The sequence below is a fragment of the Serinus canaria genome, chromosome 1A (assembly GCF_022539315.1).
Source record: "Serinus canaria isolate serCan28SL12 chromosome 1A, serCan2020, whole genome shotgun sequence".
NCBI lineage: Eukaryota > Metazoa > Chordata > Aves > Passeriformes > Fringillidae > Serinus > Serinus canaria.
The window spans coordinates 69,444,758-69,469,448 of NC_066314.1; the positions used below are offsets into that span (position 1 = coordinate 69,444,758).

The 24,691-nt window shown below is 39.9% G+C and overlaps 1 protein-coding gene across 2 annotated transcripts in view; it reads left to right on the forward strand.

Annotated features, from left to right (window-relative positions):
- PIK3C2G (phosphatidylinositol-4-phosphate 3-kinase catalytic subunit type 2 gamma) overlaps positions 1-24,691 on the forward strand; it is a 206,320-nt gene that overhangs the window by 26,564 nt on the left and 155,065 nt on the right. For both annotated transcript variants that reach the window (XM_018919832.3, XM_030238643.2), the window contains 5 exons: positions 3,403-3,505; positions 9,229-9,299; positions 13,005-13,068; positions 17,837-17,953; positions 24,269-24,302. In XM_018919832.3, the coding sequence (XP_018775377.2) occupies positions 3,403-3,505; positions 9,229-9,299; positions 13,005-13,068; positions 17,837-17,953; positions 24,269-24,302 (389 nt within the window). The remainder of the gene's footprint in view (positions 1-3,402; positions 3,506-9,228; positions 9,300-13,004; positions 13,069-17,836; positions 17,954-24,268; positions 24,303-24,691) is intronic.

Consider the following 24,691-nt stretch of genomic DNA (forward strand, 5'->3'; position numbering starts at 1 on the left):
GGTATAATTTGCACAGCTACCTTATTGCTTTGCAGTTCAGCCACCACAGTGAGCAGGGGAATGGAATTGAAAAATCTAAATGCTTATCTTTTCTTCTAACATGCTCGCCTGTGACCTTATTGATGACATTTTTTGTCTTACTAATTCTGTTCTCTGGGAATTGAAATCTAAATAAAAATTGGTTTTCACTCAAAGTGAAGTTTAAGCTATTAATTATAGACTGCCATAGACATAATCATACAGATTGAAATCATAAGAAGCAAGCATCTTTGGATGAATATGTTCTTTGTGAAAAGTAAACTTCATTTTCTCTTGTCACTGCAGATTAAGTTTCTCGTTCAGAGATGCTACTAGCTGAGTTACTTTGAAAAAACAGTCTGATTGAACTGTGTTAAGATTTGGAGCTTATAGCACATCAGGGAATCTTGCTGTGGGGAGCAAGCAGTGAGGGAGTCTCAGATGATGGGGATTTTCCCTTTCTTATATTTAGATATTTAGTGAGACCACAGGCAAGTCACTCGGACCAGTCATTACCACATCTCCTAAAGACAAAGGCTGCATTTCTCTTCATGGCATTCTCATCAGAGCTGTGTTCTCCATGTAATTTCAGCAAAAAAATAAGGGGAGAAATGCTGAGTTCACAAGGTTGTAACACTTCAATTTTTGTTTCCTTTACAGAGCTCAGAGTGCTATAAACCAGTTACTAATAATCATGTTATCCTCCAAAGGGGATATATCATTTTTATCTCAGTAGTACTGGTTTGGTAGCAAATCTGCCTGGGGTGCAGCTAAAAGCTACTTTGTCAATCTGTGGAAAAGCTACTCTTATATTTCTTGTAGCACACTTTTCATCTAGACCAGGTTTCCACATTATTTTGTTGAGGTATTAATCCATTTTGTCTAGTCCCCTGTGTAACAATAGCTGTCAAAACTTTTCTCTTTGTATTTGTGCAAATTAAATCCATTCATTAAGTCAACTGCATGGCCACTTGTGCTTGCAGTCTTTCAGGCAGCCTTGCTGTGTCAATAAAGACTTGGCTGATGGATAGTATCTGCTTGACACAGCAGAAGCTAACACAAACCACTAATGTAAAAGCAGTTAGAACAACAAAATTAAGTTTCTCTTGCTGTAGCTTGTTTTGCCTGGGAGCACAGTGGCATGGAAAACTTATACTTGGAAAAGACAGTTTTTATCTATCTGTGGTTCCAGATTGTTGCTTCCTAGGAGGGTACAGCTCCTCTGTAATTGTCTAACTGTACCAGTTCCTGTCACTGGCATTCCAGCAGCAATCTGTATCCTGGAGGAATCAGGAAAAGGGGACTCAGGGCTCATGGATGTCTCTGTAATATTCTTGTTACTATGCCTGTCCACAGGCTGGAGGTGAGGCAGAATGAAAAGAGCAGGAATTAGAGGCATTAAGTAAAAAACATGTGTTGGGGCAGTTCTAAAATGTTAAGGAAACTTCCCAGTCTGACCAATTAGGGGCTCTCTGGCAGTCACACTCCCTTCATTGTGAAAAGAGTCTGTGCCTGTTCATGTCTTGCTGCCCTTTGTCAGCAGCCAGGGCACCATCTGCAGCTTGCACTGCACTCAATGTGTTCCTCAACCAGAGGGGAGAAAGATAAAAAGTTCATCATTTCAGTGGTGAGGCAAACACGATTGGGTGAAATCAGGAGAGAAAGAGCTTTCAGGAAAGCTGTGGATAGGCAGAACACAGAGATGAGAGGAGGAGGCACAGAACACGTGCATTGGTACAGTCCCAGGACCTGGGAATTGGCCACTTGGACTTTGAAAAGGGATTTGAGAAGGGTTTAGCTATAACAGGGATAGGCTTTGCACCAGCATGGGTATTTCAGTGGGTTGGTGCTCACTTCTCCAACTCTTACATCTGTACTTTCTGCTCTTGAAATCAAGAAATTTTGCAGCTGCATGGAGGTGCTGTCAAAGGTGATCCTTGCTTCAGGTGTTTGTGTCAGATGGAAATGAGTTTGCCCTTTGTGATGTTTTATGTGTTTGTTTAAAAAAGAATCCTAGATATACATTTACAGCTCTTGCAACCTCAGTGGAGAGTCTGTATTTTACTCACAGTGTAGTGTGAGAGCAGAACATTTACAAGATGTGTAAGTTCCCTGTAAATGTGCTGAATGGCATTTAAGTTTATCCATTCATTTATGCTGAAGACTTCTGCTGCATGTGAGAGAGGAGTCTCATCTAAGTCACATTTTCTATGATTTATTCATAGGAGGGAGCATTTTGGTTTTGTTTATTTTTTTTTTTTAACTAAATCCAGCCCTTTTTATTCAGACATTCCATCAAAAGCCCTTTTAGGTAGAAATATGGTTTACATTTAAACCAAGTTTTTCAAGCCAAAAAAAAAAATCATTTTCCCTTCATGGCCCAGGGAGTTCTGAAACAATTTACCATGCTGTAAAACTGTATAAATATGGAATATCCTTTTTTGTGCCTCTGTGGTTGGAGGTTCAATAAAGCCTCCTGAATCTAATTGGACACGCACCAAAGTTGATGATGCATACTGACTTGTTTTGGTGATGAATTTACCTTTGTAAAAATCATTGTTGTTTTTTTTTCACTAATCCCAAAGGACTTTTTCAAATGTAAAAAGATGTTTCTCTCAACTCTGAAATATTTTTTGAATTTTTTCACCAATTTAAAACAAAATGTGAAGGGGAAAAACAAAATTATTTTTGTTCCAAATGATTTTAAGAGTGACAAACCAAGGCTGCATTCTAACTTAGAAAAGGTTGCCAAGAGTGGTAAATGGAAAGAGGCAAATCAGATTAAGGCATCCCCTTGTCATGGGCTGCTGCATCATCTTTGACCAGCAGCTTAGTTTGTAGGATCCATGCCAGCTGAGTGAGTCTGATCTTAGATTTGAGAAAGAAAAAGATGAACTCTGCTTTTGCCACCTCTGTGTGAGCTTCACAGGGTGAAAACTTAAACTTCTTTGAGAATCAAGGGTCACCTGTCTTGGTGTATGTGGTATTTGATTTTTGAGTTGGTTGTTAGACACTACAAGTCATTCTGCAGAGGTGCTTTCATAACCAGGATACTGCACTCTTTGGCTTTGAAAAATATGCATAAATAATATCAAGGTTTGGGAGCACATGCAGCTTGTCAAGGATATTCTTTCTTGGTGTCTTTGTTGTTCCCTTCTAGAACTTAATGGTCAAAGATACAACTAAGCAATTATTTGTTTTACTAGAAAACATGACAGAACCATCAATTCCCACAGAAGCAGATGCCAAGAACTGGGTGTGTATTATTCATTCTTTGCACTTAGAATTTAAACTCCTGGTGATTTTAGGAGAGGTAGCAAGGATCAAAGAAGGAAGTAGCAAGCAGAAATAACCATTTATTTGTTGTTTTCCCCCAAACTGTAGCAACTGTACTTTGGGAAGCCACGAAAGTCTCCGCAAGGCGAGCACCTGCATTCAGCTTCGCCTGCACCGCGCTGCTCATCTGGAGCACAGCTTGGCCAGGACAGTAAGTGACCTTCTTTTCTTCCCACTCCCTTCAGCATCCCTGTGTCACATTCATAATTTCTGGAAAAATCCCATCACCCAGGATTTTCTCCTGGGAAGCTGAGAAGCCTCAGAGAAAAAGGAAAACAATCATCCTCTGATTTGCTTCTCCCGTGTTTTGCTGCTTTGGAATGTTGTTTGGAGATTGTTTATCTAACAGGTGATTGGCTTCTACTGTCAATTATTTTGACTTATTGGCCAATCTGTGCCAAGCTGTGTTGGGGCTCTGGAAAGAATCGTGAGTTTTCATTATTATCTTTTTAACCTTTTGTAAGTATCCTTTGTGTATTCTTTAGTATAATTTAGTTTAGTATTCTATAACATAATATAGTATCTTAAAATCATAAATTATCCTACTGAGAATGTGAAGTCAGATTCAGCATTCCTTTTTGCCACAGGGCACCCCACAAGTACAGTATCCCTAAAGGAAAGAAATTCCACCACTCCTTTTACTTAGCAACCTGCAGTAATAATCAAAGAGAGATTATTTGCTTTCCTGAGAGTGCATATATTATTGCTGAACTGCAGTTGGAAGGTCCTGGGGAGCATTTGTGCTTTGCTCCTGTACTTACATCTAGTGAACAACTGTAGGGAACACACGACTGAAAAAGACCAAGGGTTACTTTTTCAGGAAAAATAAAAAATCAGTTTTGTCAGAATTTAATCCTGTTTTTATTTCAGGTGGTCAGAGGATTCTTACTTTTGGTTTTCTTCCAGCCCAAACTTCAGAGTCCAGCTCTGGGCAGTGTTCAGTGGCAGTGTCTCTGTTCACAGATAGTGCCAATTACCTGCTTTGCATGGCTCTGGTAATAGCCTGAGTCTCTCAGTGTGTGGGTCAGATGGCAGATATCTAGCAAAAAAAGTGGTAGGGGCTAGCAAAATGCAGATGTCTAGGAAGAGAGGGCAGGGGCTTTCTTTTCATGTCTGTTTTGTCAGAAGGAAAATGTAAGTGAAACATCCAGCTCAATACAGTGTCTTACCTGGGCCATTAAAAAAGGACTATGATGAGGCCAATTATATATATGTGTAATATTTAGATATAGATAGCTAGAGATATTGAACATTTTAACCACTTTATAGATAAGAAAGTATTTGCCTTCTCCAAGTCAATGTCTATAGAACTTCAAAACTGGAACCCAATTATGTGTTTAGGAGTCTCTTAGGAAACTTCAAAGCTTGTTTCTGTGCTAAGGAAGCCCAGCTCTACACCAAGGGCACGTGGAGGCTGCATCCATGACTTGTGCTTACCTTACATAACACTGCTGAATTCAGGTTGCATACTTGAAAATATCTGGTGGTACTGCAAGTTACCATTATGTTTAATAACCACTCTAAGTAGACAAGTAATAAGCAACTAATTTTTCTTTTTTTTTACCAGACACTTTTTGGACTTTGGCCAATAACTAAATGTTCACAATTCCTTTGTAAAACAAACAGAAAAAAAGGTGAATACTTGCATTCTTTCCTTTTATGGAAGCTGTCACTTTGCTGGGAAGTCCTCAGAGCAGGAAATTTTCTTCAGCTGAGCAGTTACGAGCAAGAAATTTGGCCAGGGGCTTTACACAAAATCGGGTCTTTCAATTAGTTGGTGACCTGTAATTAGATTTTGTTTTTTTTTAAGCTGTGAGATTTATCAGCTTTAGCACTCTCTGAAATTCCAGGGAATGCTCTGCCTATCCTATTTTTTACAGAGTTTCAGGATTTCAGATGTCCCCACATTCTGATCATCTCAGGAAAGCATTAATCTTCACAGTGGACAGGCAGCAAAGAATACTTACAAGTTTCTAATAAGAGCCTCACTTGCTTTCAGAAAAGGATTTTTGAACTAAAGCAGACAGGAAGTGATATTTCCTGAGAGTTCAAAATCTTTTTTTTTCATCTATATCAGTGTTAGTATTTTGCCAGACATCATGATTTAAGAGTTAACCTTGTGAGCATAATCACAGATGAGAGAAGTCAGAGTCCTGTCATGATGAGAAGGTTGAGACTTCCATTATTTAAATATTTGTGGCTTTCTAGAGGGGTTGTGCAGTTCAGGCCATTAGAAGACATTCAGCATCTCAAAGAATTGTGGACCCTCCAGTAAGGGTTTAAGTGGGAAGGGTGACATTTTAAGATCTCAAAGTGAATTATTGATCAGCCCTTTACAGGGACAGGCACAGCTCTGAAAGCTTCAGGCCATTAAGTTCCTTCGTGTTACTAATAATAGCAAAGAGCAGGAGCAGCCCTTGAGGTGGAATCAGTCACAGACACAGAGTTTTCCCCCAGCTCCAGGGCATGCCTGTGACAGGGCACTGGTACAGAAAGGAGAGGTTCTGCTCACAGCCAGCGAGTCTGTCAGGACCAGAAAAAACCTAACAGAGGAGGCAGATTGAGTGCCTTGAAAGCTGCAGTGCTTCTTTCACTCTGGACCTAGTTCTGTACATTTCTTTAGGTGTAAAGAAATCTGCTCAAGTCACACTGAATTCAGGAATCTGAATTCAGGGGTCTGACGTAGTCTACACTGAGCTCACAGTTAGTTTTGTTGCTGTTTGGTAAAACACATGGCTGTAAAATACATTGGGAAGTCACAGGCCAGGTTATGGAAAAAAATTTCCTTCTCTCAGAATTTATATAAAAGGATGCAACAATTATGCTTTTACAAACCAAAATATGCAGAAACTTCGGGATTTTTAAGAATCTTCAGCTGTCTCAGGCACTTGTGCACATACACAGCTACTGTTAATTTTTGTGAAATAATGTGCTCTTGAGGAGAACTTCACCTCTGATCTAAATTATCCTTCTAAATTTTGAAATATGGATTATGTTTCATTACAGAAGTCTCCACTAAGTTTAGTTTAACTAGTTTAGTGTAGTCTAAGTTTAGTTTACCTAGAGTCACAGAAGCAAGATCTTGACAAATCTTGTATGTAATAATCACCCACATGCAATCAGATAGTAAATAATTCACATAAACACACCTGCTGCTGTAGTCCATCAAATCCTCTTTGGATCCTATCAGTCGTGTGATTCTTTACAGGCTGGGTGGTCAAACACAAGAAATGGGTTCCCAGAAAGGTGGCTGGTGCCTATCAGTCCCTCGGGAAGAGGCATTCAGGCAATGTCCTTTGTAATGAGCTTTTCATTCATGGGCAGCCCTGAAGAGGTGAGGTGGTTGGACTACATGAGAATTGTAGGTCCTCACCAGCTAAACTATGTCCTCTCTCCATTCCATTTCCTTGTGCCCTTCCTGTAAATCCAAATGACACTGACTAACTTCCAGTCAGCTGGGACCTCCCTAGATTGCCAAGACCTTTGCAAGAGACCTGAGAGGATCCAGCCGTGAGATCAGCTCGGTTCTTTAGTGCTCTGCAGTGAATCCCACCATGGCCTTGTGGACCCAGAAACATTCTTTGTCATGAGACGCGCGCTCTGGAAAGGACCGTGCGGTTTATTGGATGAAGTACCAGAGGGGATGCCGAGAAGCCGAAGTCATTCCGAGCCATTTTGTGGTTCCAGAGGAGCAGCAGCAGGGCCAGCCGGGCGCTCACCTTCTCTCAGTGGGGTCACCTCATGTGAGGCTGTGGGAAGGGGCGTTGGAGGGCCCTGGAGCCGCTCCCTGCTTCTGTGTGCTCTGGGCATCCACGGGCCTGCTTCTGGCCGCCCAGCGCTGCTGCTGCTCTTGGACCGCCTGCATTGCCCACAGCATGACGGCCATGATGGGCTGCGCGCCCCTCTCGCTGTCCCCGCTCCTGTGCGGGCGCCTGGCCAGGCCCACCGTGCACTCTCTGTAGTCGCTGTCCCCTCGCACGGAGTGCAGCAGCTTCTCCATGGGCTGCCGGCACACGGGGCAGTTGTCCCTGGTCCTGGCCCACTGCTGGATGCAGCTGAGGCAGAACTTGTGCATGCAGAGGGTGACGAAGGCCGGCCTCCTCATGGGGCCCAGGCAGATGGGGCACGGCGCCTCCTCTGCCGCCTCCGGCGCTGCTGCCGGCGGCGGCTGGCTCCGGCTGCCAGAGCTGCTCTGCCCCGTGTCTTCTTCGGCAGTGGATGCCATGTCCTGCCAGGGGAGACGGGCAGAGTGCTGGAGCTTGGCTGGCACGAGGGGCTTGCTCTGGGTGTCGAGCTGCTCCCTCTCGCCAGCGCTGCAGCAACGGGTGTCGGACAGGGACAGGGACAGGGTCTGTCCTGGAGGTGAATGGTGGAATTGCTCATGTCCTTCATGAGGGAAAGCCTCTTGGCACCAGGTGTCACACAGGGACAGGGACAGGGTCTGTCCTGGAGGTGAATGGTGGAATTGCTCATGTCCTTCATGAGGGAAAGCCTCTTGGCACCAGGTGTCACACAAGGACAGGGACAGGGGCTGCCCAGGGGGTGAATGGTGGAAATGTCTAGGTCCTTCAAGAGGGAAAGCTTCCCAGCACCAGGTGTCACACAAGCAAAAGAATGGGGTCTGCTCTGGGAGTAAATGGTGGAAATGCCCGTGTCCTTCAAGAGAGAAAGCCTCCTGGTACCAGGTGTCACACAGGGACAGGGCCTACCCTGGGGGTGAATGGTGGAAATGTCCAGGTCCTTCAAGAGGAAAAGCCTCCCAGCTGCCCAGGGGGAAATCTCCCCTCCCAGTCCCCCTCTGCTGCTGAGAGTGCACCTCCTGGGTGTTCACACTGCCTGGGTGTGCTAGGGCTGGGAAAAATCCTGGGCTGTCCCAGCTGGCACAGAATGCTGGGTCATCTGTGACGTTATAGCCCATTGCTAGGTGAATCCATGGTCAGATTGGATCTATAATTGGTGATGTCATAACCCAGCTGTTGCACTAGATGACTGCTCTAGATCCCTGGTGAATGAGTTGTCTTCCTTTCTCTTCTCTTCTTCCCTTCTTTCCTTTCCTTTAGTACTCTAGGATGAAACCCACCAAGGCTCTGTGGGCTTAAGAACAACTGCTGCACTGACCCCTTACAATTCCAGTGTCCACAAAGGGAAGGTCACTGCTGCTGCAGCTGTGCTCCTCCAGCTGAAAGGACTGGCAAGCCCCAGGTTTATCAGTGGTCTTAAAGACTGAGGCAAAACAAGCCCCAAAGTCCTGTGCCTTTTCTGTACACTCATTTGCCAGTGGGACCATCTTCATCAATGAAGATGTGTTCTTTGGACACACACTTGCTACTGGCATACTGAATAGAACTCCTTGTTTTCTGGCACAACAAAAGCTGGTGGAGGAAACACACAGGTCACTCAAGTGACAAAGCCTCTCAGCTGCCCAGGGTGAGGCTTCTCCTCACAGCTCACCTCTAACTCTGCACCATCTCTCCCTTTGTCCCACCTCAGTGTGAAACCAAACCAGAATTGATGCATGCCCTAGGCTGTGTTGTCTGCCTTCTTCATGTCTCCCGTGAAGCATGGCACAGGAATATCCCACTGCCTCCACTCTCCCTGCCTGGATTCAAGCACATCCAGTTCCCCCACTGAATCCAATTTAAAGTTCTATTTCTAAATCCAACTGCCTTGTTTTCCTGAATGCTCTTGCTCCCACTGGTACCTGTATAGTGCCACCCAGTGTAACATAAAATATTCACCAAATAAAATTTCAGATCAAAACATCCTGAACACGGTTGAGAACATTCTGACTTTGGAAAATATTATGTTAACATCTCCAATATACATTCTTCTTTATCAGAATAATATGTGTCACCATACTCCTCTCTTCCACAGTGTGGGGATGACCAAAGAAGGTTCTGTGTGAGTGAGCTGTTACAAGACACTTGTGCCTGGAGACTGATATGGTAAGCTGCTATTCAGCAGTATTTGTGTTTCTAATTGTTTATATTTGTAGGAAGCCTCCTTGCACCAAAGGACAACTCTGGGAACTCCTGGGGACAAGAATGATACCAGTGAGAAAGACAATTGGTTCAATATTTCAGACTTTTTCTTTTCAGACCTTAGTTGTTGCTTAGCAAAAAATCAATGTTTTTTGATCTGTGTGATTTTTCCCCAATTGTCTCCTTTTCATATTACTGAAGTTTTCATTGAAGGTTTCATTTTTCCCAAAGATTCCCATGATTGAAGGTGTCAAAATCTTCACGTGTGTGTTGCTGTTGGAAAATTTTTGACATTAAATATTGTAAAAGTAGTAGGTTTCCTCTTTGTTAGGACTGTATTTTTACAGTTCAGTGATCTTTAAAGGTTTTTTTAATTTTTTTTCTTTTTTAGTGGAGTCTAACTATAGTGAGTCTTGAACTTGGCAGTCAAAATGAAGCTGATTGTAAGGCCAGTCTGGGATGGACAAACACTAAATGAGATCGATTCCTCATCCATCTTTAATTGTATTCTATTTAGATAAATTCTAATTTTAGATAAAAAAGCTGTTGACATTTTGTGCAATATTTTTCATCGCTATGTTATAAAGTGTTTTGCCAACAATAGTAAAGTTAAATGACTCACCTGTCATTAGGCAGATGGAGGGAAACAGGGGGGTAGTGACTCGTTTGAGGGGGGTACCTGGTCTTACTGGGGACCCATCTGGCTTCCTAGGAGCATGGCCCAAATTTCCATTCTGGTCCTTGCTCCCAAAATTCCATTTTGGTCCTTGCTCCAAAGAGCTCAGTAGAAGATGTGTATTTTAAAGATGGCAAGTGTACAAAATTTGGTAGCACAGAGGATGTCTGCAGGACAGGATTGTTTGCTGTGGGTCCCTTTTCTCCAGGCTAAGCAATCCCATCTCCCTCTCCCCATGTGCTCCAGACCATCCCCAGCTCTGCTCCCTTCTCTGGACACACTCCAGCACCTCAATGTCCTTCTTGTCATGAGGGGCCCAACTCTGAGGACAATCACATGGGACCAGCTCCCAGCAATTCCATTCACCACAGCCCTCTGGGTTGTGGTGAATGGAATTGGCATTGGGCACTGCTTAGTGAGGCAGAATGGTGATAAAAACAGCATTTTAGAAGGGCAGCCTAGCATTTCTCCATAATAGGTGCTGCTGCCAGGAGACTGAAAAATGAATGTTGCAAGTCCATGCTATGTACTTGTCATCTTCCTCCCATATAACTGGGAGCTAGAACTGCCTCTCCTGTTTGTGCTTTTCTTATTCTCAAAACTCTTGCACCTTTTCAAACTCTTTCCTTTTCAAAACTCTTGCACCCTACTGACTCTCTAAAAGCTAAATAAAAATGTCCTTAACATCAAAGAAATACTAAATGTTCATGGGTTGGTTAGGCTTGCCATATTTATAGCCAGCTCTAATGATGCACAAGTATGAGGCATGTCTGTGTGATAAGATATGGGTATTATTAGTTATCTGGCAGACAGGGACTCAGGATAGCATTAGTAGGGGTATTTCAATCATCATTACAACTTGCTGGGTTTGTTTCCTATTAATGATGCAAAATTATGGCTACTTTATGCCAAAAATTCTCCAGGGGAAAATAAACTGATGGAAAATATGCTAATTTTTTGAACTAGCGTTGTAATTTAGGAAATTATTCTGCATTTTAACCTGTATTTTGACCAACCATGCTAATAAACATGCTCACCTCCATGGAAAAAGACAACAAGGCAAGCTCATATGTTCAGATATATTTTTGAGCTGGGCAAGGCTGTGAAAAAGATGTTATGCCTGAAGACTCGGTCAAAGCAGAGTGACAACTTGTATTAGCTATGATTTAACAGGATTACAGGAGGAATTTCCAGGCAGCTGCTCCACATACAAACTGCCTGGCTAGATAAAGCCAGTGCAGGCTGGAAATAAAAAGCTGTAAAGGCAAAACTACCTGTAGGAGGAAGAGAATAGTTGGCATCTCCAGGGAGATGCACTGTGGTGTCAGCACAGGGAAGGCCACCTAACCTTTCTTTATTCTGTGTTTTATTTCACAGAGTCTCCTTTTCCTGCCATGCAATATAGATAATGAAAATCTAATCATGTACCATGAAACCTGTACTTGGGGCTGCAGTTGCAGTTCTAAATTCTGATTGCCAAGCTGGCCCAACTAAAATACATGACATCACACACAGTTGCTCTGTATTTAGATGATTTGCTTTGAAGCTCTGAAAAAAATCAAAATTGGGGCTTTCAAAAATCTGGGACTTTCAGCTACCAGACTGCAATGGGGATGGAAGAGTGGGGGGAAATTTCTTCTAAGCCTTCTGAAGAGGAAGAACCTTAATAAAAGATTGGTGTGGGGATTTAAAAGGCAGGAATAAAATGACAGAGTAAAACAAACAATCAAGGAAGAATATAAATTGCAGTTTCCACTTTTTCATAAGCATGTGCAACCCCCCACTACCTCTGATGGCCATCAAGGTAATGATGTGTCCCTTTTATTAATCAGTGGGCCTGGCAAGCTTGTTTTAAGGTTTCCTTATCCTTTCCTGATGATTTGACCCTACAGAGGAAGCTTGCCAGGAGGATACTTTAGCAAGGGTCTCACAAGCACCTGTTTTTGTTTTGTTCAGCTCACCAATGAACAACAGCAAGAATTTCACAGTGCTTGAAACGCATAAAATTACACAAATGCTTCTTAAAAGCAAAAATGTGAATCTGGTTATCTGTTGGGGATAGCTCTTGGAGCCTGTGGTAGTAAAAGTGTGAGATTTACAGCTGAAGCATCAGTTGAGGAGTTTAGTGTAGAGAGGTGTATGCTCCTCTCCATAATGCTAATTAATTTAGTGAAGCTTTGCTAAGACTCAGCAATCTGCCTGTTCAAAATTTGGGGCAGCTTCTGTAGCATGACAGAGGCATGGAACCACAGAGTGGTGAGTGGCTCTCTGCAGAAGTAAAACAAATTTTACTGCTTAGAAATGCTTTGGAAAGGCAGGTGCTGAAACAGTTTGAGCATGTAAACTTGAGAACTGCATGCAAATTAAGTTTCATGGGTTATGTAGCAATGCTGTCCTGTTTTATAACATACTTTTGTACTTGGGACTTAGCCTGTGCTTTGGAAGTGTTGAGATTTTCCAGATCTTGGGCAGATGTTTTATGTGATTCTGTGCAGCTCAAGTCTGTGAAGTGATTGAGACAGAAGGCATTGGATCATAAAATCATCTAAGCTGGAAAAGAGCCTTAAGATCATCAAGTGTAGCTGTAAGAATGTAGCATGTACTTGAGTCCATCCTTCTTTGGGTAATATTTAAGCACTTGCTTAACCATAAAGAGAAAATAAATGGGAAGTGAATTTCTATGGACATTGAAACAGCAAATCACTTCTTGGAGTTCTTTAACTTGGGAAATGTGGATCTTCATGTATAAATAGACTTTTTCCATCTATTCTTTGTGGCAGAGGACTACCAAAAACCCAGGGACATCCAGGCTCAATTGCAGGATGTCTGCATACACACTTGGCTTTATTTCATACTAATAAAAAATCAGTCTCAAATTGTTTCAAATGTTTAGAATGTGGAAAAAAAAAACCAACAAAAAACAAACCCAAACTCGTTCTCTTTATGTAATTCTTATTAACTCGATGTTGTTTCTTTTTTTTTCTGATTCCTAGGCAGAACCTTGTCTCTGCTGTTATCAACTACAGAGGTCAAGTGGAATATCTGCTGCAAAATGAGGTATTTGTTCTCAGTTTGTTACACCAGAAAAGCATTAACTTCTACATGAAAGGTATCTAATTATTAATCTGTCTTAGATGCAATTAAGGAAGACTTTTAATTAAGCCTGTTTAATCTGACTTTGAAAGGATACAAATTCTCTTAATAAAACTTGGTCTGAGGTTAGGAAGAAAGTGCTGCAAATTTAAAATATCAAAGGTGACTTTTTCTACGTGTCAAGGAACTTGTAAATAAAACCAGAGTTGTTGGAGTTGGCAATATAATACTTGGAATTAGTGGAAGTATAATGCATTATATGGATCTGCAAAATTTGTCCCTGATTTTGCAAACCCCCAAGCCTAATGTTACATATTTAGGATATACATGCAAGCATGAGGTAGTTTGGAGGATTAAATTTAGCCAGAAAACTCCCAAGAGCTTTATTTGAAAGCATTGTGGGCTGCCAATTGAATGCTGCATGCTTGAAGGAAAACTCTTTTAGGAAATCTTCTCTGCTGTCCAATGTTTTAAGGACAAGTATCTAAAGGACAAATTGAGTCATACCTTGGAAGAAACCACATGTTTATTTGATCTGACTTCCAAGCTGGCATGATAACTGATTTGATCTGACTTTCAAGTTGGCATGATAACTGATTTTCTAGGGTTTGAAACTGGAAAGAACAAAAGACTTATAAAAATCAAAGAATACTGATGAGGCATGGAGATATTCCAGTGCATCCCTTCCAGAGTTATAACTCATTATGCTAAGTTATGCATTTCTTTGAAATACATGTTACAACAGAAAATGAATATTTTTCTTCAGAACTCTGTCACCTACATTTAAGTTCAGAATTTAATCTCTCTGGACATTCTTAATCTATTATTATTTCTATTTTGAATAGCCAGAAAACATACATTTGCTTAAAAAATTTATACATATATATAGAAATCCACCTAAACATAGAGACACATACATGAATATATATATCAATAATATATAATATTTATAACTACATAATATAGATATATACAAACATTTTACATTTGGTATAAATCTTTGATGCTTTTTCAAAATCCAAACCACAAATTTAGAGGCTGTTGAGCTGGGCCTGGCTGCAAAGTAAAGCTGTGATACTGTGCAGGTATTTGCTGAATTTCCCTTTGTAAGCATCATCTCCAAGGGAAGTGTTTAGTGTATAAAATGTGATGCAGTCATAACCATTTGGAAAAGTTAGGTCCCCATGCTCAAATGCACATGTATATTTCTTCCCTGAAGTAGACCCACCAGGATCGTTATTTACATTCACTTGAAATTTTAGGGCCTAAAGCAAGAGGATTCTAAATTCAAAAAAAGCAATAACCTCTCCATTAATGAGACTTTGCAATCCACCCTCTGCAACTGACACTGTGCAGATTTTCCTCAGACCTGTAATGAAGCATTCCTAAATTTGTTTTTTGCTAAAGATTTTTTACATTGAGTAAGCAATTCCTTGAAACCATTAACTTTTCATAAAGGGAAGGAAGTACATTTTTCAAATATTCATACCATCCAACAAATATGTGTGTGTCTAGAGCTAAATTTCTCTGTAGTTTTTATTGTTTTTTTTTTTTTTTTAGTAAGGTCTTTTCTACTCAGGGACACTCAACAAGTTCATATGAATTGTTTGAAAGAGCAGGATTGCAAGTTAATGCTGAGGTTCATATCTTGGATGTTTTCATTCAGAGGATCAGTGTATGGAAATTTTTCCAAACCTAGAATCATGATTTGCTTTAATTAGTGGCTCAAAAAATGATGGGAGCTCTAATATAATGAGTAACATTCATAAATATGGAGTAAACAAAACAAAAAATGAGAACCCTTTATTTGGGCTTTGAATCCTTGTTTACTTTTTTCCTCTAACTTCTGATTAGATTGCTTAAAGAAGGTCTAAAATTGGGGTCATTTTAACTCCTTCTTCTCCCAAGTCTGCACAGGAGTAATTCTGTCACTTTTCCAAGAAATTCCCACTTTTCCAAGCTCTTCCCATTCCCAGCTGGCATTGTTGTTACCCCTCTATGGTTCACCACAACCCACCTTCAGCACACTCTGGAATTTAGGACACTGCTCACAGATTGTAAATTAGGTGCACACCTAAATGCTGAAGTTCTGTACTCAGCTGGAAGTCCCTTAAGCATTCAGTTTTAACCAGATACACCTTGTGGCTCTCAGTTGGTTAAAAAAATATTAATATTTTGCACATTTTTCTGCTCATTTGCAAATGTATTCTTCCACATGTATGGGGATATCAGTACTTTTGACTTATGGGACAAGCCCACTATCATTATTAATCTAATTAGTAATAATGGTAAATAAATGGAAAATTAATTTTGAGATGGATAATGACCTCATAAAAAAAATTTAAAAGATAATGAAGATGTCTGGCACAAAGATGGGATTGGTGCTGTTAGGGCTGAAATGTGAGTTTTGAAATGTAATTTTCAGTCAATATGTGCTGTGAAATAAGCAGCCAATTTTGATTGCCCTGACAACTATTTTTTATGCACTTCATTTTGAAATCCATTCAAAATGTACTGTTACTGTAGAGAGGACTTTGTAAATTTTTTATACAGATTGTAGAAGTTCTAGAATGAAATAACTTTTTTTTTAATCATATAAATTATTAAAACACCAAAATATTCTTCTAAGATTCTATTTAAATATGTAGAAGGGGGAAAAAATAACAAGTTGTTGACTGGAGTTCCTTTGGAATTTCAGAAGGTGTAAAATTTTTGTAAGAAAAAAATCTCCATCTTCCTTTCTTTGGGACAAAAATCAATGTCATATATCTACACATAAAAAAAAATAAATCTCTTTACATGAAAAAAGAGAACTCTTTGCATGATAAAATCCCAGCAGAGAAATGGTGTGGAAGAAGTCATCGTGTGTGGTATTCAGTATCCCATAATTTTTTGTGCTTACTCTTCTTCATCTGCAATATGCTCCTTAGAAGTAGCTACCATAAAAATAAAGTGTATGGCAAAGTAGCTCCTGTAAATATTAATACTTTGAGAGTTTGTCTCTAAACAGAGTAGCACATTAAACAGAAATTGATACATTCCTCAAGACACCAATTCTCTTTATGGAATAGCATTTATATGCACGTATAAAAACACATAAACTGTGGGTGGGGTTGGGTTTTTGGTTTTGTTTCATTTTTCTCCATCCAGAGAGCTGTTTCTCTATTTAAAGGTTACTTTTGTGTGTGTCTATTGCTTGGTACTGCTCAGAAATTACCCTGTAGAGCTGTATTTATATTTATACTATGTATTTTACAGGCAGAAAATTCCTTCTTCCAATATATCTCTGCTTGTGAAGAAGAAGAAATCAGAATTAGAACTTATTTAAATCAAATGCAGAATTGGAATGACATTTTATATTAATTAAAAACACTATATAGTAATTTATGTGTGTGTGTGTATATGTAAATATATACAGATATAGTCACTCATTTCATCCAGAAATCAGAGTAAGGCAGCTTTTATAATGTTTTGGAGTTGTCAGGGTTACACCTAGCAAAACAATACCACTGAGCCCCAATCAGCTTCAGCCCAAAAGAGAATCTAAAATTCTCAAGAGATCAGTCAGCCTTTTCCTCTCTAGAACCTGTGGTGTGAAAAGGAGTTTGTGTCCTTAATTACTAAAAAAAAAAAATCCCAACAACTTATGTTTAAAAGAATCTGACCACCAGATATTTGTGGATATTTAATGTAATTCCTGCTTTAGTTCTGCTCGAAGCAGGTAATGTGCAATTAGTAAGCTCAATATATTTTTATATTTATTTCTAATAATGACAGGTGTTAACCTTCTCACTACAGCCTGTGCAGAGACCTTAAGCCTGAAAACAGAAAGTTCATCTTGGTACAATTTTTATTTTTCAGGCACGAGTGAGAGAAATGGTTTCATGGGTACATCCACATGCTATAGTGCACTAAAAGGAACATTTATCAGTACAGAAACACAGAGAATATTTATAGGAGAGCTTCTGCTTGTTCAGAGAATGGATTTTAAGGTTTAATGAAGTGATATAACCATGCAGAAAGCCCTTGAATTTTTATTTATTTATTTATTTTCCTGAACATAGAGTACTTGATATTGTGTTTTTTTCCTTTGGGGATCCAAATTTTTTTTTTTTTAATTCTCCAAAGTATTTAATCTAGAAACTTTTTTTTTTCCATATGGCAATATTTAAATATCTAAATTTGCAATCAATAAGATTCCATAGGTTTAACTAAATATGTAATTTTGCAGAAAGTTGATTGCAAAAGTACTCAGTCTGCAGGTGTCAGATTATGCAGCCTCCCACACAATATCTATTTTTAGGAGCATTGTGGCTGTTTTCCAACTCTAACAGAAATGGGTAGGAGACAATAGTGAGGATAAATTCTCAGAATTACAGAATGCTCATGAATCACTTGGCTTCAGGTCTCCTGTGAAGTTTCTTTACAGTGCTTCCACACTGCTGGAGTTCATCCAAACCAAGGTTTTCCCTTAAAATCAGTCTTTGATCCTAAATTTGTTGTGGTTTTGACCAGCATACATTTTGTGGGAGATAACTGGACTCGAACAGAAATGTCACTGTCCTTAGGAAAAGATTGGCCTGGGGTGATTTCAGTGTAGCCAGATTAAACCAGGGTGTCTGAATTCTGCTTGAGAGGGTGGGATTTTGTACCCCTCACTTCCATGAAGGTTATGGTCAGGTATTTTTGGTAAATGCTGTGTATCTACTGTATCCTTCTCTCCTAAAACCAGAACAATGTTGATCATGTGATTGAGGCAGCTAAAGCCATCTGCAGTGTCCTGTGTTCTGTGGAAACCAGAGACGTCACTGATGCAGTCTGGAAACTCCAAGCTTTGGGGAGAGCACAGGTAAAAGTTGCATGTTCATATATCCTATTTTTCTCTTTAAACTGGAATTTGAATGGGTATCACTCCTTTTTTTGATTGATCAAGTTCATTTTTCTGTCTTGCTACATTTTACTGTCTTGTTTTCTCTTTGCCATGTGTCAGGTAGAGGCACTGTAAAAAAAAAAAAAAGAATGTTGACCATGTGTGATGTGATGGAGAACCAACAGAAGATTTGCCATGTGTTTAATTGGAACTGATATTCTCCAGTTCTTCTTGTTCCTACTCAATGTACAAATCTCTTCTTTGCCACATCACCTATTTACCACATCATGTGATTTCAGACTTTTAGATTTGCAGATATTTAGTCCAGGTTGTCAGTAATTTTTAAAAAACTTCCAAAAATGTCATTTGAAGAGTGATTTTTTTTTTTTTTCAAATTGATATTTCCCTGCTATTTATGCAAAAAAGTACCAGCATCATACTGAAATTCTCTTAAAACACTGCAATGGGTTTTCCAGGGATTCCTGTATAATTGTGACCCGGGACTTTGGAGAGTAGCATCACTTCTCAGTTTGGTCATCAGCTGCTTTGGTATGACCTTAGAAAAGTCTCTATGACCGGATTTATCGAAGTTCTGAGCACCCAAAAGCTTTTTTGAAGTCAGCATCTTGGAGATAGAGGTGCTCAGCAAATCTGAATATCAAGCCATTAATCACTTGGATTTACTCTGGGGTAACTGTGAGTTGTGATAATTTTTTCTCACCCTGAGGAAATTCCCTCTTCACACATTAAAAAAAAAAAATATATATAGAGGAGTTCTCTTCTGTCCTTGCATGGTCTCCTGTCATTCTTTCTCACAACAAATACTATTTAGAAAACCATGCCAGACTCTATGTGATGCTTGCATTCAGACCATTACCTGTCTGCAAGACTTTTATCCTTTCTCTTTCCTGTTGGGTTTGATGTTGGTTTTTCCCATGGCTTGTGCTGGGTGTAAGAACACCCAAGACTGCAAGAACCAAGGCAGCTCTAGGGTTTTTGGCTTGTTGCTCAGACCTGACCAGCTGATTCACTAAAGGGGCTTTTCTTGCTTCCCTTCTAGTTCATGCATCACTGCAAATCTTGCTTCTATAATATCCTAAATCTTTTAATTTCTGCTTTGGCATAAATTATTAGAACTCGCTACTGGGGGTAAATTCCTGCATAAATGAGTCTGTGTTGGCACACATTTTATCTGGCATGATGTGGAATCAAAGGGAAGTAGGAGTGTCCATAAATGAGTCTGTGTTGGCACACATTTTATCTGGCATGATGTGGAATCAAAGGGAAATAAGAATTCCATTTAAGAAAAGCACTTCTTGGATATTAGAGGGTAAATACTGTAGAGAAAGAGATAAAGGAAGTAACAAGGGATTCATGTGATTTGCTTTTCAGTTAAACTCCAGCTTCTCTGAAGAGGTGTCAGGGTGATCCGTGGCTTGTCCTTGAGACAGGAATTGTCTCAATCCAGAGTGTTCTATATGTGATTGACAGAGCTGGGTCCAGTTAAAAGCTGGAAAGGGATGTAATAGAAGTTCGTTTTAGAAAGGAATTAGAGCAGAAGAAATGTATCAGGACTAATTTGTTAAAAACATTTATTTTGAGGCAAGAAAAATTTATTGTGTTTTATCTTTTATTGCTCAGGTCAGCCCTGTGAACCTAATGTGTAAACCACCTCTTATACCTGCCTTATGTATCCCTTGGTCCATTTGCAGCCCTATCCTCTCTGAATTAGAGCAGAGAAAGAGGTGCAGTGGTCAAAGGGACAAATCAGTTCCTATTAGTGGGGCTCATCCTAAGTCAGAAAACCCCACAGGCCATGCAGAATTACATAATGGGACAAAACCCTAAGAGTACAGGCCATCTTTTTCAAGCCTAAGTTTTTTTGTGCATGTTCACATTTTCTTCTGCTTGTTTTCAGTCGCTGTCATGCAAATATTGCTTTTATTTTTGAGATGAGTTGGCTATTGATAGGCAAATAATTAAATTATGATCTATCTTGTAGAAAGAAACAAAAAACCTCTGCTCCAAATGTTCCCTGTTTGCTATTGCTCTTTCTCCAGCATGTCAAAATGTCCAATTCCATCATATAGACTGTCTCCAATATTTACAGCTTCTCCTAAAGCAATTTCCATGTTCTTCCTCCCATGGAGGGAGCAATAGGCTTCCCTTTCCCTGTTTTGCCTGTTGAGATTCTCCTTTCAGAGCAAGGCCCAGCTCTCCTTATCTCTGTGCAGTCTCCAGCACAGCAGAGAGCTGGTCCTGGCTGGGATCTCCAGGGGTTGCAGCTGATAAGGGATGATGATAATGATACTGTTTGCTCATCTGTAATGAGCAAATTGATACTGTTCTGAATAGCCTCTTCTGAATGTTGAAAAGATTGTCCTGATTGAACACTCTTAAATATTTTTCTGTTCTAATATTCAATAAGAAGCTGTTTCACATATTGTGGGGATTTTTGAAGGAGTTTTGAATGAGTTAGAGACAAGACCTCTGAGTGTTTAGATGATGTGGTTTATTTTCTTCTACATAGGCAGGAAGAGTGAATTTGGCTCACATCTTTACTGCATGTTTCAGAAGGTCACAAGACCCTTAGTTACAAAACTTTTTAAGGATTTATTGACTAATAAAATACTGCCAAACAAGGATATTTATGTTTTTGACTTAATCCTTAAATGTTTTATGGACTCATGGTGCAGTGTAAGCTTTCTTAGCCAATCATGTTATGACACATAAACCTACAGTGCTGCATTTTAAACTCCTTGTTTGCCTTTGTAATTACTTTTATTTTTTTCTGTATCTTAAACTCCAAAGCTTTAAACTTTCTTCTTCTTAACTTAACTTGTGTCTGCTTTAAACTGTAAATCCACACTCTCACTTGTAGCACCTAAGTTTGGAATCATTTTTAAGGTCTCAAATGAAATCCTGTGTTTAATTCTGAGGTTTGGCTTGCAGACTCAAAGATCTGAGAATCCTTTGCATTTTGGATTCTAACATATCTCTTGAAAACTACTGCCTAGATTGTCTTTCATGCTCTAAAGTGTTTCAGTTATTGAGGTTTTGTTCTCTTAACGCTGCCTTTCAGGCTTGGTTAGCTGAGCTGGTTGTCTGTCCCTTGAAGCCTTCCTGTAAAAGCTGCCTGTGACCTTGGCTGCCACCCCTGTCCCTCCGACTCCCTCTGTGCTGAAGCAGACCTGACTAACAACTGACTTCAAATGCTGTTGCTGCTGCTGGCTTTTCACTCCTTTGAGAAATACTGCTAGGACAGTCGATAGACCTCAGCAATCCAGAAAAGGTTGGGCTTTGATTCCATCAAGAGCTTCATCTTTCTCAGCAGCTGCACTATAAATGTCATAAAAGCAGTCAGATATATTCCTGCATGTTTTGTAACTTGAGCACTGTTCCATTTCCTGAGAATAGTCATTACACATTATATAAAGCTATTGTGTTTGCTGGGGAATGTCCCAAGGAAGGCAGGAATGATGCATCTGACTCCATCTTATCAGAAAGCTCATTTATTACTTTATAATACTATCATATATTATAAAATACTATACTAAAGAATACAGAAATGATACTTACAGAAGGCTAAAAAGATAATAATGAAAACTTGTGACTCTTTCCAGAGCTCTGACACAGCCTGGCTGTAATTGGCCAATGAGTGAAAACAACTCCCAGCAGAATCCAATGAAACAATCTCCAAACACATTCTACATGAGCACAACACAGGAGAACCAAATGAGATAAGAATTGTTTTCCTTTTCTCTGAGGCTTCTCAGCTTCCCAGGAGAAGAATCCTGGTTGGAGATTTTTTCAGAGAATGTGAATGCCACATGGAACTGCCTCACATGTAGAATATAAATGTAACAACTCAGATTGCATCTTTATTTGTCAATATTTATGCAAAGACAATTAAGCAGCTTTCCTGTCTGTAGCAACATATGTAGTCAAAATTAGTACTCAGCAGCCAGTTATTCAATGGAGTACCAACCCCCTCAAACCTCTTTTTGAGTTTAATTCATATTGAATGGTAGGGTCATATTTTTATGTGAATTTTGGGTACTGAAAAAATTATTTCGTGCTGCAATATTACTGTATTTTACCATATTGCTTGAATTGTTTCTATTATGTTCATCAGTGTAGTACCAAAATATTGTTAGGAGGAAGAGAAGCTTTTTTCAGGTGAGCAGGTAAGCTGCCCCACAAATTAAGTGACAGTTTTGAGGTTACCTGTTACATCTCAAGCACTGCAGCATTCAGCATTACACATCTGCTAAGGAAGAGGTGCCAGAAAAACTTTCTAACTGCTTTTCCACATGATTTCCTGATGCCTTAATGTAATATATGGTGTGGTTTTGTGTGGAATATTTTTTAACACGTCCATTTGGCACAAGTGCACATAAAGCCTCAGGGAAACCACTGCTTGCTCCTTCCAATGTAAATTACATAGGTTGCCAGTCTATGTTTGTTGATACTTATCTGTACATCTGTGCTTGCCTACTTGGAAAAAAAATTGAATGTGCTTCTATATAATTCTGGTTAAAAAAAACCCCAAAACTCTAAAAAAAAAAAAAACAAAGAAACTTAGTTTCAATCTTCTGTCTTTAATTAAATTGTATTTATTACCTCCTCACTGCCAGTACTGTGCATTCCTGTGCCGTGGTTAAGAGATTATGAAAGCAACTGGCACCAGTGCTGGTTTCTTCTTAACTGATTGCATCTCTTTGTAAATGTGATTATTTCAGTCTCTAACCAACCTAACCCTGGGATTTTCAAATCCATTCAGGGGAGGCTCTGGGCTGGATGCATACTTAATGTTTTTCATCTCTCCTTTATTTTTTCCCCCCCATTCTTTTCTTACAGCAGCTCACAAAATGTCACAGGAGATCAAATCCTGCCAGAACAGGCACTAATCCACTATATATTAGGCATGCTGTACTATGTTGAAATGATAAGTACCGTGCCAAAAGGTTGTTTACTCTCCAAAATTTGAGGGAGTTGAACAAGTGTCTCTGTTCCCATTTGTCTCACTGCATTATGAAGATTGTGCAAACATAATTCTCAGCCTGGATGCTGCTTTTCTCCCCTCAAGTAATCATTTGACTTCTTCTGTTCATCCTCACCAGGCAAATGCTGGCAGCTCCAAGCTGGGTGCCAGGGGGAGGATGTACACCCAGCACTGTATTTCTTGTGCCACCTCTGCATCCATTGTAATTTTTGGGAAGCATCATGCTGAACACATATGTACAAACACGAAGAATTCTGAGCCCACTGCAAAGGGATTAATGCCTTTGAAGGGCAGAAAACCTTACAGGGATGTGGGTTCCAACAGTGCAAGCCAGAGGCAATACTGAAATGCAGGATTAACTTTGCAGTCTCTCTGGTCAATATTTGCTCCTTATTTTTGTGTTCCTTTGTAGATATAAGTCTGATCATAGACTCACATAATCATAGAGCTTACTGAGTTGAAAGGGACCCACAAGGGTCATCAAAGTCCAGCTTTTGTCCCTGCAGAGAACACCCCAAGAATCACACCCTGTGCCCTAAAGTGTCATCCAAATGCTTCCAGAATTCTGTCAGGCTTGGGGCTGTGGCCATTTTCCTGGTGAACCTGTTCAGTGCCCAACCAGAAAAAGCTTTTCCTGATATCCACTTAACCTCCCCTGAGGCAGCTTCATGTCGTTCTCCTGGCTCCTGTCACTGATGACCAGTAGAAGACATCAGTGCCTGTCACTTGTCCTCATAAGGAAGCTGGAGAGCACTTTGGGGTCTCCCCTCTCTCAGTATTTCCCTTTGGCCACCTCTGGCCAGCTGCCTGCTCGAAGGCCTTTGAAGAGCACAGCTATTCTCAGTGATCTGGCACAGGAACAGGTGAAATTGAGGCCACTTGAGTGGAGCCTTGCTGTTCCTCACCTCTGTGAGGATGCCAAGACCCTTCCCTCAGGGCTTCACTTCTGATTGTGTGAGGCTTGCAAAGGGCTGGAGAGGGAATTCTTCTCTCTGTTGTACCACTGTGGAGGCTGAGAACGTGTGAGCACATTTGATGAGTGCTTCTTTGTACCTTGACTTGCCCAAATATTGTCAGAAATCAGGGCTGAGGGGCTTGGCTGAGCTGGTAGAGGAAGCAGGTCCTGGTGCTCTGAATCCCAGCCATGTCTTGTGTCATCATAACATTAAAATAAATCTAAATCTTCCCCCTTCCCACTGTATTTTCCACTCCTACAACCATTACAACTTCTACCCAGTCTTTTCTGAAGTGACTGATCTACTTTTTTCTCTCTGGTTTTGTCTTTATAGAATTCTCTTCAAAGTGTGGAAACACCAGGCAAAGGTAGAGTGCCTTTTTTTTTTTTAAGTATGTTAATTCAAGGTGTATCATCCTAAACCACACGTTTTGCTATTTGTTTGTTTTGCTGATCTGTTTGAGTGTGCATATTGCAGATGTTTACATGTTAAGGTGTATAGTAAGGTAATTTTGATAAGTTGAAATTAAAGTGATCTAAAAGTGTAAATAAAACAGTGTTTCCACAAAATAATCTGGAAACTAAAATAATAGTAAAACTAAAATAATAGAATAAATAGAGTGAAAGAATTGAGTTCAGGTCATGGTGGTCATGGTAGTTTTCTTTAATCACAATTTTACATGTGGAGAAAAGGAAAAATAATGAACTTCATGGAAGGCTGAAAAATTATTTTTCTGTATGACTTTTCCACCTGACT